Source organism: Acyrthosiphon pisum, chromosome A1 (genome assembly GCF_005508785.2).
Source record: "Acyrthosiphon pisum isolate AL4f chromosome A1, pea_aphid_22Mar2018_4r6ur, whole genome shotgun sequence".
Lineage (NCBI taxonomy): Eukaryota > Metazoa > Arthropoda > Insecta > Hemiptera > Aphididae > Acyrthosiphon > Acyrthosiphon pisum.
Window position 1 is genome coordinate 41364888 of NC_042494.1, and position 17174 is coordinate 41382061.

General features: G+C 34.9%; 1 protein-coding gene across 2 annotated transcripts; it reads left to right on the top strand.

The window, feature by feature from the left end:
* The first annotated feature begins 210 nt into the window (after positions 1-210).
* Positions 211-17132, top strand: LOC100572713 (myocyte-specific enhancer factor 2). Of its 2 annotated transcripts, none has more exons than XM_003245784.4 (9): positions 211-878; positions 13607-13831; positions 14885-15088; positions 15159-15326; positions 15400-15529; positions 15594-15823; positions 15910-16073; positions 16141-16364; positions 16440-17132. In XM_003245784.4, exons 2-9 carry the CDS (start codon positions 13778-13780, stop codon positions 16550-16552), a joined length of 1287 nt encoding a protein of 428 aa, XP_003245832.1. In that variant the 5' UTR covers positions 211-878; positions 13607-13777; the 3' UTR covers positions 16553-17132. The 2 variants fall into 2 exon arrangements, with proteins under 2 accessions (XP_003245832.1, XP_003245833.1); XM_003245785.4 differs by lacking the exon at positions 211-878 and adding an exon at positions 13090-13422.
* The last annotated feature ends 42 nt before the right edge of the window (positions 17133-17174 follow it).

The following is a 17174-nucleotide window of genomic DNA, read 5'->3' on the forward strand; positions in this document are numbered from 1 at the left end:
CTTGACGTCACCGTTCCCATGTGCGTGAGCTTGTGTCTGCGCGCGTGTGTTTGTGTGTGTGTGTAGAATGCGCGGTGTGCGCACTGCGCGGGCGCGTACGGCGGCGCATTTGCTTGTACGCGAGTGATGCGCGCCGTGTGTGCCGGTCGTGTTGGCAACACTACACTATTACAGTCCCGGGTGGCACAAAGTGGTTCTTCCTCGCGCTCGGGGGCATTTTTCCGCACAGTCTTTTCGTCTGGCGCGCTGTTTGCACACGCCGGCGCTCCGCGACGCTTTCAATTTTTTTTTTTCGTTATTATCATTTCGTCGTTTCCCACTTTACTTTTCCTCTCTACATTTCTCCATCGCACCGTCGACCGTCACCTCGCCGCGTACGCCGGTCGTCGTCCGCGCACGTCAAGTCCTTTTCGATTTTTTTAAAACAAACTCGTCGTTACGAGTTTGAAATTTTCGCGGCCAGAAATAACCGAACGCGCGCGCGACACTCGGTACGGTAGTACAGTAGTAGTAGCCGCCGTGTATGGTCCCCCCCCCCGATCGGTCTGTCTGTCCATCCTCTGTCCGTCTCTTCTACTGAAATAAAATCGTTTTCACAAATAGGCTTTTCATAGTCTTCCTCTCCGCGGCGGACGCTGCCACCGCCACTGCGCCACGTTCTACGGTCACGTTTCCCGCGCGATACCGACCAACAGGTATTGCTGATTTTCCAACAGTATTTTCTTCGCGAATACCGTTGATTACTGATTTCGGTCGATGTCGATCAATCTGTCGTCGTCGTGTTGCTGTTGTTGCCGTTGCTCGTAGACGATGTGAGATTGGAAATATTATTTTTCAAATCTCAACCGTTTCCCGCCACTTTCTCGCCGACACTATTGGTAAGTTTCGTAACGTTGTAATGCTATTATTGTACGTCATTCGTTTGTCAACACTCAAATACACACACATTCAAAATTTTACATTTTATTCGGTTCGTTCCCGAAGGTTTTTTTTCAATTATAAATGATTTCGTGTGCAGAATATTTAGTGTTGGTATTTGCGCAGCTGATAATACCGGTAAAGACACTCAAATGATCAGAGTAAAATATGTTACCTACTTAAAGAAAATAGGTACGTGGTTTATAAAAGAAAAATATATTTCTTGTATCGTTGAATTTGCTTGCTTTAAAAAATACAATTATTATCAAAAATTGCTCCAACGTGCCTGCTAACAGAATGTATTCGTACAATTTATTACTGACGTTAATGTTAATCATGAAATACTTTTTATCTATTTAACGATCCTTTATTTGATTACTACCGTGTAAAGTTTATTTTTATCTTGTACGAATTAATGTAGGTAGTTAGCACAAAAGACTTAATTTGTTTTTCCCAATATATTTTTTTTAAAGTTTTTAGCATTCCAAGGTCGCTAATGCCGATTTTGGCCAGAGTTCAAAGGGTAATGAAATATTCACCTGTGTAATATTATATTATATTGTTTGTTCCTTGCTCCCTCCGATGTGTAAGACTCAAATTTACTGGTAAAATGTAAATAATCGTGAACTGCATTTAAATATTTACAGGTAGGTACTTGAAATTAATTAACTGTAATTATTTTGGTGAAATAATGAGAAGGTACTTCACTGCTAATAAATATAAATTATAATGATGTTTTTGTTCATCATCGTTATCGTTCGAACTATCTATTATAAATTTAGTAAAAGTTAAATATTGAATGTAATTCTAATGAGCTTATTGCTTCAAGTATCCAATTACGTTGACTTAAAAATCAAATCTATAAAAGTAACCCAGAAATAAGGCACAATTTACTCTGCTATCTGCATATTATTATTGGGGATATTAATAACATTGCGTTACCGGTTTATTACCTAATTTATTATTTTTAGAAAATATTAAATATATGTTCGCCGATAGCAAATATATTTTCTTCGTCTTTGGTTTGTAATGTTTTGCGATGTGAACCACCACATGTAGACACACGCGGCTTTGCGGATTTGTTCACTCGTTCCTTGTTCCACCCGTTCCTTGTTTTACCCGAGCTGAAACCGTTCATGTGATAAATTAATTCATGTCGACTCGCGTATAAGATTTTCCGTCAAGTTGTGCATAATATAGACTGTTTTTTTTTTTGTTGTAATCGTATTATTGTGCCTTTAAAAATTACATTAGTCATGCATTAAAACCGACAGCCGATTGTGAATACAGAATAATAATATAATATTATAATAAATTGGCGTAGAGAGCCGCATGCGTATCACGTTGTTATCAAAGATTAAGTATCATTAAAGTGACCACTGACTTGGACGTGACAAATACGAAATACGTCCAAACGCAGTGGAACCACCCTGTATTATATTGATGTTTTATTTATCTGTGACTAGGTACATAATATTCTGTACATAAATTAATCGAAAATGTTTAACTGTTCTAAAATCAGATGAATAATTTTACGTTGGTAAGCACATAAACACTAATAATAATTATTATTATTATTTACGGAAATTATTTTCAATAGTTTAATATTTACAATGGCAGTAGGTAGTTATTATTTATATGTACACCTAACTTTTGTATAATCTTTATGGTACCATAATAATATATTATAATGCAACGCAATTAATCCGTTCTAGCAAATACTTTAAAATTATAATACTCTAAGGCTTTTTCGTGTTGGATAATCACTTTATTTAATTTTTATATATTATTTTATAAATTATCCCCCCCCCCTTATGTATTACTACCAGAAATTGTAATAAACATACGGCACACAATTGTATGCATTTTGTTATTTGAGACATTTTTAACACACCTAATAGGAATCTTTAGAAATAAAAACTTAATTTTTATAATTTTCAACAATTAATACAATCTTTCACCTAACCAACTTTCAATTACCTATCATTGATTTTTAACACTGGCCTCCCGATATCACAATTTTAAAATATTTGGTTTTAGTAAATAGTAATTCTGGGCTAACAATTTGATTATTTAAATGGAAATTTTGGTTTATAAATATTATAAATAATAGTTTTATTTTAGATAAATAAATTCTGAGTACAACGTCCTCTTAAAACTCTTAAAAGTAGTTGCAGTTTGTGTAACTAAAAATAACATTTTACTGATATTTGTTTTTAATGAAAATTAAGTGGACATCTATGTAGTGTCTTTATTTTTAATATTTTTCTTATATATTTTGACTTAATCTAATCTTTGTCTAATCTCTACGGATAACTACTTTTTATATTAATACAAATTGAAAAAGAAGTAGAGATAAATGATAAATTGTCACCATGTTTGACCCCAGAAAAAAATACTTAACGATCTACACAGTTATCTATTTGGGGGTATGATTCGATTGAAATGATTTGAACCCTTGAAATTTTAAATTGCCTTGAAATTGAATTTTGATGATGATGTGATTTTAAAATCAGTAACCTGAATATGTACGTACCCTAACATGTATTCGGTAGTCAACATTACACATGAACCAATAAATCAATGAAAATTAAATGTAGTACACTAAAAATGTGTTTTATTATCTTAATAAATATTAGGATTAATGCGTAATATTTATTTCCGAATCAAATCAATTAATTTTTGTTTTTAAATTAATACCAGTAAAATGTGTAATGAATATTATATATAAAATTAAAAACCATTACGTTTTAGTTTTTTTCCCGTTTTGTTCTATGATAATATATATCTTAAAATTACTATAACTCAAGTATACCAATTCCAATTTTGTATGCTAACAACATCTGTTTATATTTAATTTATTTTATTATTTATTTTCTAATATACTAAGTTCCATACTATTCCATTTAACTAAAGGTACAAATATGAACTAATTGTCCATGTTTTTTTTTTAAATGTTTAATATAATATGTAGTGGGCTCTGACGGTGAGACCAAAATCGTATATGTTATTATTTAACGTTTATATAATTTATAATATATTTTGATAACCAATATACGTTCAGCATTTATTATAATTATATAAAATTGAGAAAAATTTCATAGAAGCTATGAAATTTTTCTCAGCTGCTGTAGTTCCCATTGTTAAAAGTGTAAATAACACGTGTGAGTCGGCCTATACACTAGATAATAGATACCTAGAATGTACAAATTGTCAACTATGTTATATTATAAGTGATTTAACTCGTTGAATTTATATCGATTTCTACGTGGGAGTCTTTCGGAAGGTAGTGTGCTGTATTATAGCTAACAAAAACAACTGATTCCCATAGCAGCTCTACACAATGTTCATTTATTATGAAAAACTTCATTACATACGTACTGAGATCGTTTAACTATTAATTATTTACCTCTATGTTATGTAATGGTTTGAAAATTGAATGACTAATAGGTGATGGTTCTGCGTAAAAATGTACAATTTTAAAAATTATGGTTTAAATGTAAATCTATGTAAAAAAATGTTGTTACAGCAACAATTGTTTTTAACCTTATTTATAAATCCTTGATCAAGCAGATATGATGGACTTGCCATGTAGACTCTTAGGCAATGCTTAAAAATTCTATCTCAATAATGTTCAAACTTTTCAAAACAATATCCTACGTACAATTTATTACTTAAAGTCCCACCATTTATTTTAATTTTTACTTTCCATGCAGAAGCAATAATAACATACTATAATTGTTTTCATAATAAACTCTCTTCCCATCAAAGTAATTTAGCTACTCGTACAATTCCTGGGAATCACCTACGATGACTGAAAGGACTGGTGTGGTCTTCTTATGAATACAATTTAATAAATAAATGATCAGAAAAAAAATCAATAACAGCTAGGTATTATTGGGTGGATTCTTTCTTCACGTTTTTCGTATATAATTATCGTGTATCTATCACATAATCTTTTATTGTATCCTAAGGCAATCTCTTCTATAGATGCATAGATTCTATAATTTTTCTAAAAGTAAAAAAAAAAATTAAAATCTTTTTTACTTGATAAACAGTTTTTAAGTGTAACATACAGAATGGTTCTTTAAATATATACTTAATATAGGTTAGTTTTACTATAGTAGAGTAATAACCAAGAAGTTTGAATTATTCCATTTGCCACCATTACTATTAGTTTTGATGTGCTTGAATCGCTCTGTTTTGGTTTTATAATCGTGTCAAAAATATTATAACATTGCACAATACACCCGTCAATCATATCCAAATTATTAGTTTATGTAAATTATTAATATCTGTTATAGGTAGTTATTTGGGATAGGTATTGAAGAAGCAGCATTATGCCTAATATAGTATTTTGAAATATTTTGATAAATGTTTTTTTTGAGGTCATTACCTCTATATTTATTTTGATTTTTTGATTTATACTAGAAATTACCGTTTAACATTGAACTTAAAATATTTTATTATTCTTAATATAAATTCTCATTTTCAATGATTTATATGAATGTTAATGTTGTGTATTTCATTTGTAGTAGATTTTTAATGTATTGTTTTCTATGTCTTAAAAGACAAACATTTGTAGGTAAAAATGTGAAATTGTTTTTAAAACGTGATAGCTGATTTAATAAATAATCCTATACTAAATGTTTAACATTTAACATTATAGTAATTAAGATCTAATACAATTTTTAAATTGCTGCTTGTAAAAAAAAACACGCAAGTGGTATTGTCCGAAGAAGTATTTTTCGGATATGTAATTTAACTATGAAAATTAAATTAGACTACTACATATTATTAGTAGCGTTCGAATTACCGATGAGGTATTAAAGAAGGTATTTTTGTCATATCTATTGTTATTTGTTCGTTTAAAAATGATCTACTCAGCTTGTCACCGTAGTACCTATAACAATGACGTCATGATACGGGGTCTTAACATTTCATACTTTTTGCGAAATAAAATGGTACCTATAATACATTAATACATCTATGTGATAACTACCTCATGTAGTCAATATTTAATTTTCTGTTAAATATTAATATTAGTACACAATATATATATATAGATCGTTGATGAAAAAATAAAACCAAAGTATCTAACTCTTAAGCCGTGTGATATTATAATAAATTATCTCGAGTACCTACTAGTTAAAATAATTGAAATATTTCGTAATATAATAAGAACCACTGCAATGAGCGGAAGGTGGTGGAAGTGAGCAACTCCAGTGCTTTCGGCGAATCATCGCCGATGCTTTCGCCGTCGCCACCAGCTTACCTCTTTACCAGGGTCGCGACTGACTGACTGCTGACGTCATGATATATTATAATATTATGATAGCTTGCTATTTGGGCAATTGAGCCTGTATACGTGATAGTATACAGAGCGGTGTGAGTAAGCGCCATATAATTTCCGTGGTTAAAGAGTAAGCACGAGTAAGTACAACGACCTTTCCACCCGTTTTACACTAAAACTCGATGTAATAATTGTATAATGATATCGTGTTATTGGACGTGTGAAAAGCGACGAGTAAAACTAGCGCACGCGCCTAATAACACTCTCACCGCCGTGGTTAGTCATCGAATACCAGTCGAAAGCTTTTATTTACCATGTCGCTTTAATTGAAGACGTCGACGATATTATACTACTGCCCTTTGAAGTTGCCCGGCATTACCGTCCATTAATTACTCGTCATTAATATAAACTCCACGACCACAGTACGGTTTTAGCGCATGATAAACTTAAAGTGTGCGTGCATGTGCGTGTGCCCTCGAATTTTCCGAGGGCGCAAAACGCGTGGTGTGAACGTTTTTACTGAATGAACGCAAAAAAATTTAATAAAGTTTTGTGGTGATCGGCGGTGGCGAGGGGAAAGCCGTGTTACTGGCATACGTGCGGTTATAGTAGTAGTGGGCGGTCGGTAGGGTGGTATATCTTCTCCGCGATTCTCTACCGTAAGTTGTCGTTACGTAAGTAATACGTGGGAGTCGAAATAATAACGGGTTTTCTCTGTCAAAAAAAGCAGAATTTCGGCGGTCAGGTGTCATAAGGGATGTTGTGTTGGTAGATGGGCGGACGAGAAAAAATCCATATCGCCGATATTTGCAGATGGTTTTCCTTCAAAGGGTTCAAAAATGTGTATTATGTATAGGTATATAGTATTACAATATCGCGTGCGTGCTTACGTATGTGTGTGTGGGGGGTCTATGTCGCCTGTGTGGTGGGTAGTCATGTTGGTGGGAGGAGGGTAGTCGTGCTAGTAGGAGGGTTGATTGAACGTCACGCCGCGCAGCGCCGGTCGGGCGCACACGTACGTCGCTGCTCCATAAATCCCGGGCATCATCGCCGTTGCTTTCGGACCCACGTGGTCAAGGCCACGTTCCAACGTCATAGGCGGCGACGGCGGCATTGGCATCAGACAAAAGCCCTCGTGCGACATGGGCGGCGGCGACGCGTGCTCAGGTTATGGTTAGGGTGAGTGGTGGTGTGTTCGCCGGCGGTGGCGGCGGCGATTGGCGATCGATGGTAACAACACCGATTGCGTCACGACGTCGGCGGCGGCTGCTAGAGGACGGATGTGTATGAATGTGGCTGACGCCCACGACAACGATCTAGGTAAATAACAAATTTGAATAAAATAAGTAGTACCTATAGTTTGTGTGTGTTCAACGAGGTGTTCAACGACGTAACATATTTGAACGAGACCTGGTGGTTGCAGGAGCTAGAAATCCCGAGCGTTTCGGAATGTTCGTTTTTGAACTGGTTAGACTTGTGCTGACATGTAGTAGAGATCTTGTGTTAAGTTTTTGTTTTGTTAGTTGGTGATATTCCAATTTTGACGAGGAACGCGACAATATTAGTGCAAATCGAAAATATCAATCACGTGTGAGAAACGTTTTTAATCGTAATTCTGCTTGCAAGGTCACTGATGGTGGTTCAAAAAGGCGATCGTACCACAGTATAATTATTAATTATCGTACTAGGCATGTTATGTATAGTCTTACCATTTTAATTCGCCATTTCTTAACGCAACGAAACGGTGTAAACTTCTATCCTTTTCACTTTTCAGACCACGAAATGATACTATATTGTCATCGCGGCACGACTATTAATAATACAATCATTATTTATCGTATTCCAATTAATAATGAATAACGATAGACATTTTTAAACTCAATCCAGTAAGTAAACTATAGGTGTAATTGATGTGCATGGAAATGTTCACATGGCTCCTATCATGAATGTGAAATTTTATATCGTTTGTACCTATATATAAAATGATAAAAAAATCAAACAGGTAAATGTTTACTCTTAAGTTAAATGAGTCAAAATTACAGTAATTTTTATCACCGTCAACTGTAATAGACATTTATTTTATAAGTCCCAAAAAGTGGAAAATTAAATATTAAAATATAATACCGGACTATATACTACTCTACCCCCACGGCACTACCTGAACCACGATTTTCAATTGCGTCATCGTAAATTGATTTTGAGACTAATCCCGAAAATGAAAAAAAAAAACTCGTATTGTATGTATTATACCACGTAGCTCATAGCCTATAATATATCACACACTATACTGAACCACCTACCTCCAACCCTGTAAAGTGCGGCCCACGCGTCGAGCACTACGTGAATTTCAACCCGACTACCCCTTTGCGCGGGCGGCCGCGTGCCAAATTAAATTGCCTACAGCCCACGTTATTCCCGACGTTTGTTGAACTTAGTCCATCCGCCACCGCCGCCCTCAGTGTCAACGTCGTCATAACCACCCCTCCATCGCAAGGCCGCCACAACTACACACCCTGCCCGTACGCACTTGTGTCTCGCAAGTCTCGCCGCTCGACCGTGTCCGTTATAGTTATAATGTCTTTTGGTTGTAACTCACATTTTTATTTTCGCACCGTCTAGCACTCTATACAGGTATTTTTTTTTATAGTAATTTGTGGTGTTTATATTCCCCGTCTTTTGGATTTTTCCTAATAAACTGCAAGCCTAAAATATAAAATTATTAGGTATCATAGTAGTGTCTGCTTTGTGTGTAATCATTGTCTGGAATATTATATCAAGGTTAGGAAATAATTTTATAAACGTTTCCAACTAAAGTAAACGTAACCAATTATAATGGTTTGGAAAACAACCAATTAGAGAAGGTGCTCACTTCATTCAGTCTATTTTTAACGTTTATTTTTGTCAATCGGTAGTCGGTACTATCAAAATGGATTTATTTTATAATCCTCGGAAAAAAGATTTATATAGGCATCTGAATTATATTATTTAATTGATGTTAAATTGGCCAATCTTCTGTAAGGATTTTCAATCTTTCCACTCACGCGTATGCAATAGTGATATTAGAAAACTTGTTGGCAATCAACAAAGAACTGCCAACAAGTTTTTGAGATTGTACATTTTTTCTTTAATCGGCAATATTAATAAATAAAAAACAGGTGTCGGTACACACATATTACACATATAATTTTTTGTCGTCAAGACTAAATTTTGGTCTTGCTCTTTTTACACCGGTAATACAGACAAACAAATGTTTTTTGGTTTATTTCTTTTTATCATTTAGATGTGAAATATTTTTTTCGATTAAAAATGATTGGTGTGCATATTAAACTTATAAAGAGTAATTAAAATGATCTGTTATTTGTATTTCCGTGGGTTTAGAGTTCACATCGGTTCGATATTTTGATCTCGATTGTATCTAAATCGGTATTGATAAAATCCGGATTTACCGGATTTCGAGAAGAAAAAAAAAAGTGTGTTTAATTTTATAACAAACCGGATTGTGGTATCGCCGTTGTCGTTAGAATTAAAATAATAATATTATCATTTGACCGATTTCCTGAAGTAGTATAACTGCGTGTTCTTGTGTTATAGGTGTGTAATGTGTATAATACCATGATTTAGGCATTTACAATTTTGAGACGTCCCCCCCATTAGCGTATTTATCACGAAGGGCTTAAGTGAAAAATGTCCTCCCAATGTTTTTTTCCTGAATCCCCCGGAGGTGTGTGCGTTCCATAAAGTATACATAATATTGTCCGGTAACGACGACAACAACATTATAATATTATCTTGTATTTGAATCGGTGCCGTTCGTAGACGGTGTCCCGTTACGAAATCGCGTTTATTCGATTAAATTGCTCCTCACCGAGCGATTTACGTTACTCGTGTTTCCCTTTGACGGAAAATTGAAAAATTACGACCTTCGATCGTGTGTGTGATCGCCCATAATTTTATCATGTTTGTGTGTAGTGACCTGGGTCACCATCGGAAAAGTCCCGTAAAACACCGGTAGATAACTATCTCGATGATCGAACTCATAAGTAATAGTCGAGTAAGTTTAGTGGGTATCGTTTCTCTTAATTTTCTCGATAGACTAGTCGTTGTTTTTTTATATTATAATACGGTGTTAAATTAAACAATAGTTGCTAACAGCATTCGATATTTGCACGTGCGTAAATAAAATGGAAACCCTTCCGCGCCTCCTTCTATTGGGCCGGTTTTTGTTGGTTTTTTTTCACTTTCGTCGAAAATCCAATGTGGGTTTAGTGATAAAAACACCTCTCGGCTCGTGTCGTCATTTCTCGTCGAGAATCGATGCCTCATCGTAACTTTTTTAAACGTCGCCAAACCCCGACGATATAGTATTTAGTACGTATAATATACCTATTATTATTAACCTCGTTCGTGTAATAATAATAAACACGTCCGTAAACATATTATAATCTATACACTAACAGTCACATACGTACGCACCACACACCAACGAATGCATGCATACCGTCGTCGCTACCCGCTGCTGCACCCTCCACCACCTCTCTCCACCACGACGCACAACCAGTTGCCGCCGCGGCGTTGTCTGGATCCATTTCCACAGGTTTTTTTGTATTTTATTCCCAATAAACCAAAAGTTTTTTCTCCTTGTAAACACTCCGACGCAACACTAATAATATTACAATATCCTCGGAAATAAATGTGATGCGCGCACACCCGGTTTACGGGACAAACGCGGTGACGGCGGAGACGAAACCGATGGGAATGTTTACGCGTCGCCCACCCGCTAGCGCGTGGAGAATATAAAAAAAAACGCGGCTGTTGGTGGCGGTTGTGTAAGTGAGAGAGAGCAAGTGCGCCTCTCGTTGTTTTCTGTCGATATCGTGAAATTTATGCGACCTGTTGCATATACGCACATGCGTGAAATGTGTTTATCTCGCGTTTTTGTCGATGCATTTTTGGCCGCGAGATAATCTGCTCTTTTCTTTGCGACCGGCGACGTGTCTTGTACTGCGTGCGCGTGTTTGCTGTTTATAATTATTGTCGGACGTTTGGATGTCGGGAGGCAGTGACGATAACAATTATTATTATGATTCTCATCGGATAGCATCGGCGTCGTTACACCACGTGTTCGTATTTTATTAGTTTATATATTAATTTTTACAACCGATCGTGTACATACCTGAACGTGGCGTGACGCGTGTGTAATAGTGAATAGTGATCGCCGTTATTCGCCTTTATTGTATGTGACGACATTGAGTGTGGTGTTAAGCGGCCGCATTTATTTTGACCGGATATCCGTCGGAAAAATAATAATTATAAATAACTCAAACGAATAAAAATAATTGTCCGCTCGATCCAAAATAGATACGGTGTTTTTCTTGTTAATGTATGTTATTTTGGAAGTCTTTGCATGCCGTTTTTATCGATTATTGTGGTTTGTTATATCAACAATAGAAAGGTACATATGGGAGATTTATTCATTTTAATCCACTGGTTACCAACGGAAGCACGTCACAATGATTAATATCATACTATTAGAAACGGATTCGTTTGGTAATAGTTGTATTATTTGTCCATCCTAGTCAGCGAAAATAAAATATACAAATCCACTACAATTCATATTATTGAGGGTGTACGCTTCTGCACGTGCTGCTGCATAGTTTGGTCTCGTAAAATATTATTGTTATTAGTCGATAGACATTTTCAAAACTACCTATTTTTTATAGATTATATAATATACTTCTCTTGGGGATACCAACTACCAAGACATTCTATGTTTGTACGAGGTATATGATATACTTCAATAATGTGTCACAATAATTCAATGCCATTCGCCAACGTCTCTTTCTGTTACAACTTGTATATTATACATTTATACGTGATTTAATGACCATCATAGTGCCAGGTTGGCGGTTGGGGAATTTTAATTTCGTCATAGGGACAATGAAATGTTTTTCGATGGAAAATAGTATTAAAACAAATTATAAAAAAAATTATATCTCTTTTCGTGTCTGTGACCCAAGAATAATATTGAAATCATTAAAATACTCAATATCCCGAGTGCCCGAAAATATATATGTTTATTGTATTTGGTTTTTAAAACATCAACCATGTGTTTGATTTACGACAACACTCGATGACTGAACACCGAACAGTGGGAGAGCAGTACCTAATAAATTATGTTTTTCTTCACGTATTGTGATTAGCTATATAATATTATATTAATGTTATTAGTTTATTACATTGTGTACGTAAATTTACGCGCACACTGCACATCCTCCACACTAGGTACGCTTGCTTCGGTGTTGTTATCACGTCATGTCCAAGGTCGAATCGTCGTCGTTTGGCGGTTAAAAGATGCGTTAACACGGCGTGTACGAATCGGTCAAAATTGTTCTAGATATTTTATTTTTTTTTTCGTTCACAGTGATATAATAATATAATATTATATTAATATATGACTTAACGAAATGTACCTACGACCTACGGTGATAATATCTGCGTTGCAACTTGCGTTCAATCGCGTTTCGGGTGGCACAACGCGCACACGTCGCCGCCGATTACCTGAGTTAGTTCTGTGTGTTGTACTGAGGTGATATCATTTACTGAATTGTCGCTTATATTATTAGTTATTACTAATATCATACTTTACGACCCGTGCGCGTTGTGCGTCCTCTCGGGCTATCATATATGATTATGAAGTATATATAAATATATAATATACAATTTTGATTATCCAATAATAATAATAATTATATTATTACTGTTGAATACCTGTTTTAATACAATGGTATTATATTATTATTGTTGAATACCTATAATACAATAATGCTATATTATTATCATTCGTGTGTCCGTCGCGTAAGTAACTAACCGCCTTATCGCCGCGGTCGTTAAAACCCCCCGGAAAACTTTACAGAAATAGCCCACAAACGTCGGACTCGCGCGCGGTCTCGTGTGTGTTCGTGTATGCGCGCGCGCTGGCCGTGGCTCGTATTCTGTTTTGTAACACACCTATTGTGGTGCGTACGTCGCGACTGAAGACGACAGACCCGTTTTCGGTGGTGGTCGGTCGTGGATATATATTGTTATTTTTTTCGAAGCGGAAGGTAAATACTTGGTACATTAATACACACAATCACATTATCGTCAACTCCGTTGCCGCGTCCGTCTGTCGCGTCCTCCTCGTGTACACCGAGAAGTCTGTGTGTGCATGTGTAAGCAGCCTATATTATGTATTATTTTACCGTGATTGAATAATATTTTGAATTTATTTTTATGGCCGATTTGTTGAAATAGTTTGTGTGTTTACACACACCAACCGCCGTAGTATTACATTAAATTATATATATACAATTTAGATCCATTTTAACACTCCGTCGTTCTTTCGTGTTTCCTCAGATATCGGTCGAGAGCGTATAAGAATCATTTCAACAAGGAGTCTGCTCGTCGTGTCGTTGTCTTCACCCTCGCCTTCGGTGGAGAATTACGATCGTCGTCGATAAGACAAACAGAATTCCAAGAAGCAGTGAACGGCGCCGTTCAGCGGACCCTAACGCCGCCGCCGCCACCATGGGCCGTAAGAAAATACAAATATCGCGGATCACCGACGAACGCAATCGCCAGGTAACATTATTTCTTTATTTCGGTCTGTCTGAGGGATGAGTAGTTGTTATTGAAAATTGGTGTTCAGAACTGTCAGCGATTGGCACATAAGATTGGTTACAAAATCAACGACTAAATAGTACATTGTACATGAAATACTTTTTCCCATAGGTTGTGATCGGGTGGAGAAGGGTGGCTTACCAGGGCTTAGTACCCCTCCCCCCCCAAAGGTCCGTTAAACCCCTCATTTTTTAGTTGTGTGGGATCGAAGCCCTCCTACTCACATTGATATTAATAATGTAAGCCCCCCTGAAATCGTTATGGTGTCCGCCTGACTTTTCCTAAAATCGTTCACTAAAAAATCAACGAAAATATCGTTATAATTATTAACTAAGTATATTGTAATTTGTATATATTTTGAATATGTAAATAAAATATAATATAAGACCTGACAATGTACCGAAACCTTGTGTATCGTTTTAACTTTTGAGTTAGTTGCATCATTGCATGGTAGTATAGTACCCAACTACATAATACATAAATGCATTTCTCAGTTTCGATTGAATTTATAGAGTGTAGTACTCGGTAAGTCGAGTGGAGATACTTGCGCAGAAAAACGAGTCGCGTATGTCCGTGATTTGGACGTGAATAGCGATGATAGTTAAAATTCTTTTACATCCATCAACTTTTTTATATTGTGTTTATCACGAAAACCATAACAATAAACGATAAAAAGTTTTTACCGTTGTAAGAATTGCGATTTATTTTAGAGAACTAGTCTGATGTGAAAACAATATATGTTATAAAAAATTGCACTGAGTTTTACGAACTTAAAATATTATATGTGTGATGATGTACTGAAAATATGTCAAGTGTTGGTTTGGCTTACAAGGTCCATATTATGCTTTTTGACTACATTTTTCTATTTTATTTCTAATTTTTATAATTAAATAAAAAATTCCCATATTATCCAAATTCAGTTTATATAACAGTTTTTTTTATTTTAATGTATTGTTTTGTTTTTTAATATATTGCCACTTAACAATAATAATAAATTACCATATTATGCTTTAGGTTACCTTTAACAAGAGAAAATTTGGCGTGATGAAAAAAGCATATGAACTGAGTGTGTTATGCGATTGCGAAATTGCTCTAATCATATTCAGCAGCTCTAATAAATTGTATCAATATGCTAGTACAGATATGGATAAAGTGTTGCTCAAATATACAGAGTACAATGAACCTCACGAATCGCTCACCAACAAGAATATCATCGAAGTAATAATACTAAATTAATTAATATTAATATAGATATTTAAAACTTATGCATTTCATTTTAATTTTTTAGCAATTGAACAAAAAAGAACTTAAAGGTGGTGCCTTGAGCCCTGAAAGCCCAGACGAAAGTTGTGATGGTACACAAGGACCATACCAACTTACACCAAGAACGGAAGCAAAATACAGTAAAATTGATGAAGAGTTTCAGCTGTTAATGCAACATCAAAGAATGGCCAGAGTAAATATTATTTTTTTCTAGAAAACAGAAATCTGTGTGTATACATATTATATTAAATAACTATTATTTTCAGAATAATGTAAGTGCTAACTATTCACTTCCCACCACTATGCCTGTAAACAACATGTATAATGACTCTGGGAACTTACAACTGCAACACAATGCTAGCCCAAGACCTCCATCTTCGTCTGATGCTGATTCTGGTTAGTATTTTATATTGTATGGTAGCAAATTGAAATTATTATTTATTGTAATTTTGTTTTTTAGTTTACCCTCCTGGTAGTATGTTGGAAATGAGTAATGGATACCAAGCATCTTCTTCGCCTGCACTAGTCAACTCACCTTCTTCTCCAGGGCAACTAGTCATGTCACCATCGCCTACGCCCAAAGCCTTAAATGCCTCTAATAGGGCTACTCCACCGCCTAGACATCATTCGCCTAGACCCAATTTACGTATCGTTATGCCCAATGCTCCTAGTCATCACGAAGATAATAATGTAATTAACATTTTTATAATTTATACTATTAATATGAGTTTTTATAACTTAAAATATGGAACAGTAAATAATTTTTTGTTTTCTAGGCAAACTCAATTAACACACCAACTGTCTCTCTAAACACACCAGTTGTAGCGCTTCATACACCTGGATTGGGTGGCTCTTATCATGGTATTTTTACTGATCTTACATCTTCTGACATGGGTCTTTCATCAGCATTGAATTGGTCTAATCAACTTGCACACAACAGGTTTGTTTATAATTTTTAATTTGATAACCACAAATTTATATATTTAATAAAAAATTGTATTTTCTAGTGGAATGTCTCATCTAGGAGTACCAAATTCATCACCACCTTCGTCACCATCACCAAATTCCGTCCGCATTAAAAGCGAGCCTAACTCGCCACCACATTTACATCACCATACGTCTTCAGCAACCTCTGGAACAGCACCTAATACCGTTGTTTCACATTCTATCAGTCATTTATCTTTACCACATGCTCATACTTCAATACCGTCCCATCACTTGTCCGTCACAGGTATAAATTTCTTTCAACTTACAAAATGTAATTGTTGTTTCATAATTTTTTTTCTTTTTAATTGTATAAAACCAGAACGTTTTATACTAGGCGGACAGTTGCCCAGTAACCAGAGCTTAGTAGATTCAAGACACGATTTTGAAGGAGGACCACCACCAAAAAGATTGCGCGACACTTGGCCTACATGACTAAATTGTTAAGTACAGATGACATCACACTGCTACTTTATCTAAAATATTTTCTTGAACATATAGATTATTTATTTTATATTTACGGACCGCATGACTTCTACTCTCTATACAGGACAACTTTTGACTTACATTAAGTAACTAAATTATTTTTGAAAATTCCTTTTCTTTTTATCCCGTATTTTTCATTTTTGTTTTCTCATTGTTAACTCCATAACATATCTTAACTATGTTTATAACATTTGTAAATAAATTTGTATTTATTTATTACTTATATTTTGTCAGTTATGATAATATGCTGATCCAAATACATATAACAAAAAGTTAATGTCTAGTCCTGTTACAATTGAATGTAGGCTACATTTACTAGTCAATAAAACAATAAGACGAAAATTGATTATATCGGCCAAAATTCAATTATAGACTAAGTAAATATTATATTGTTGTTAAATTACACTAACATATTTTAAATTAGATGTTTTGTTTGTTAAATAACATTTGAGAGTACATTTAAATTTAAATTACACAAATTATATGTACATTATTGTTGTGTGATCTAGTAGATACAAAAACTATAGAATATATAATATATATTATAATAATAATCAACTCCTTATTAAGT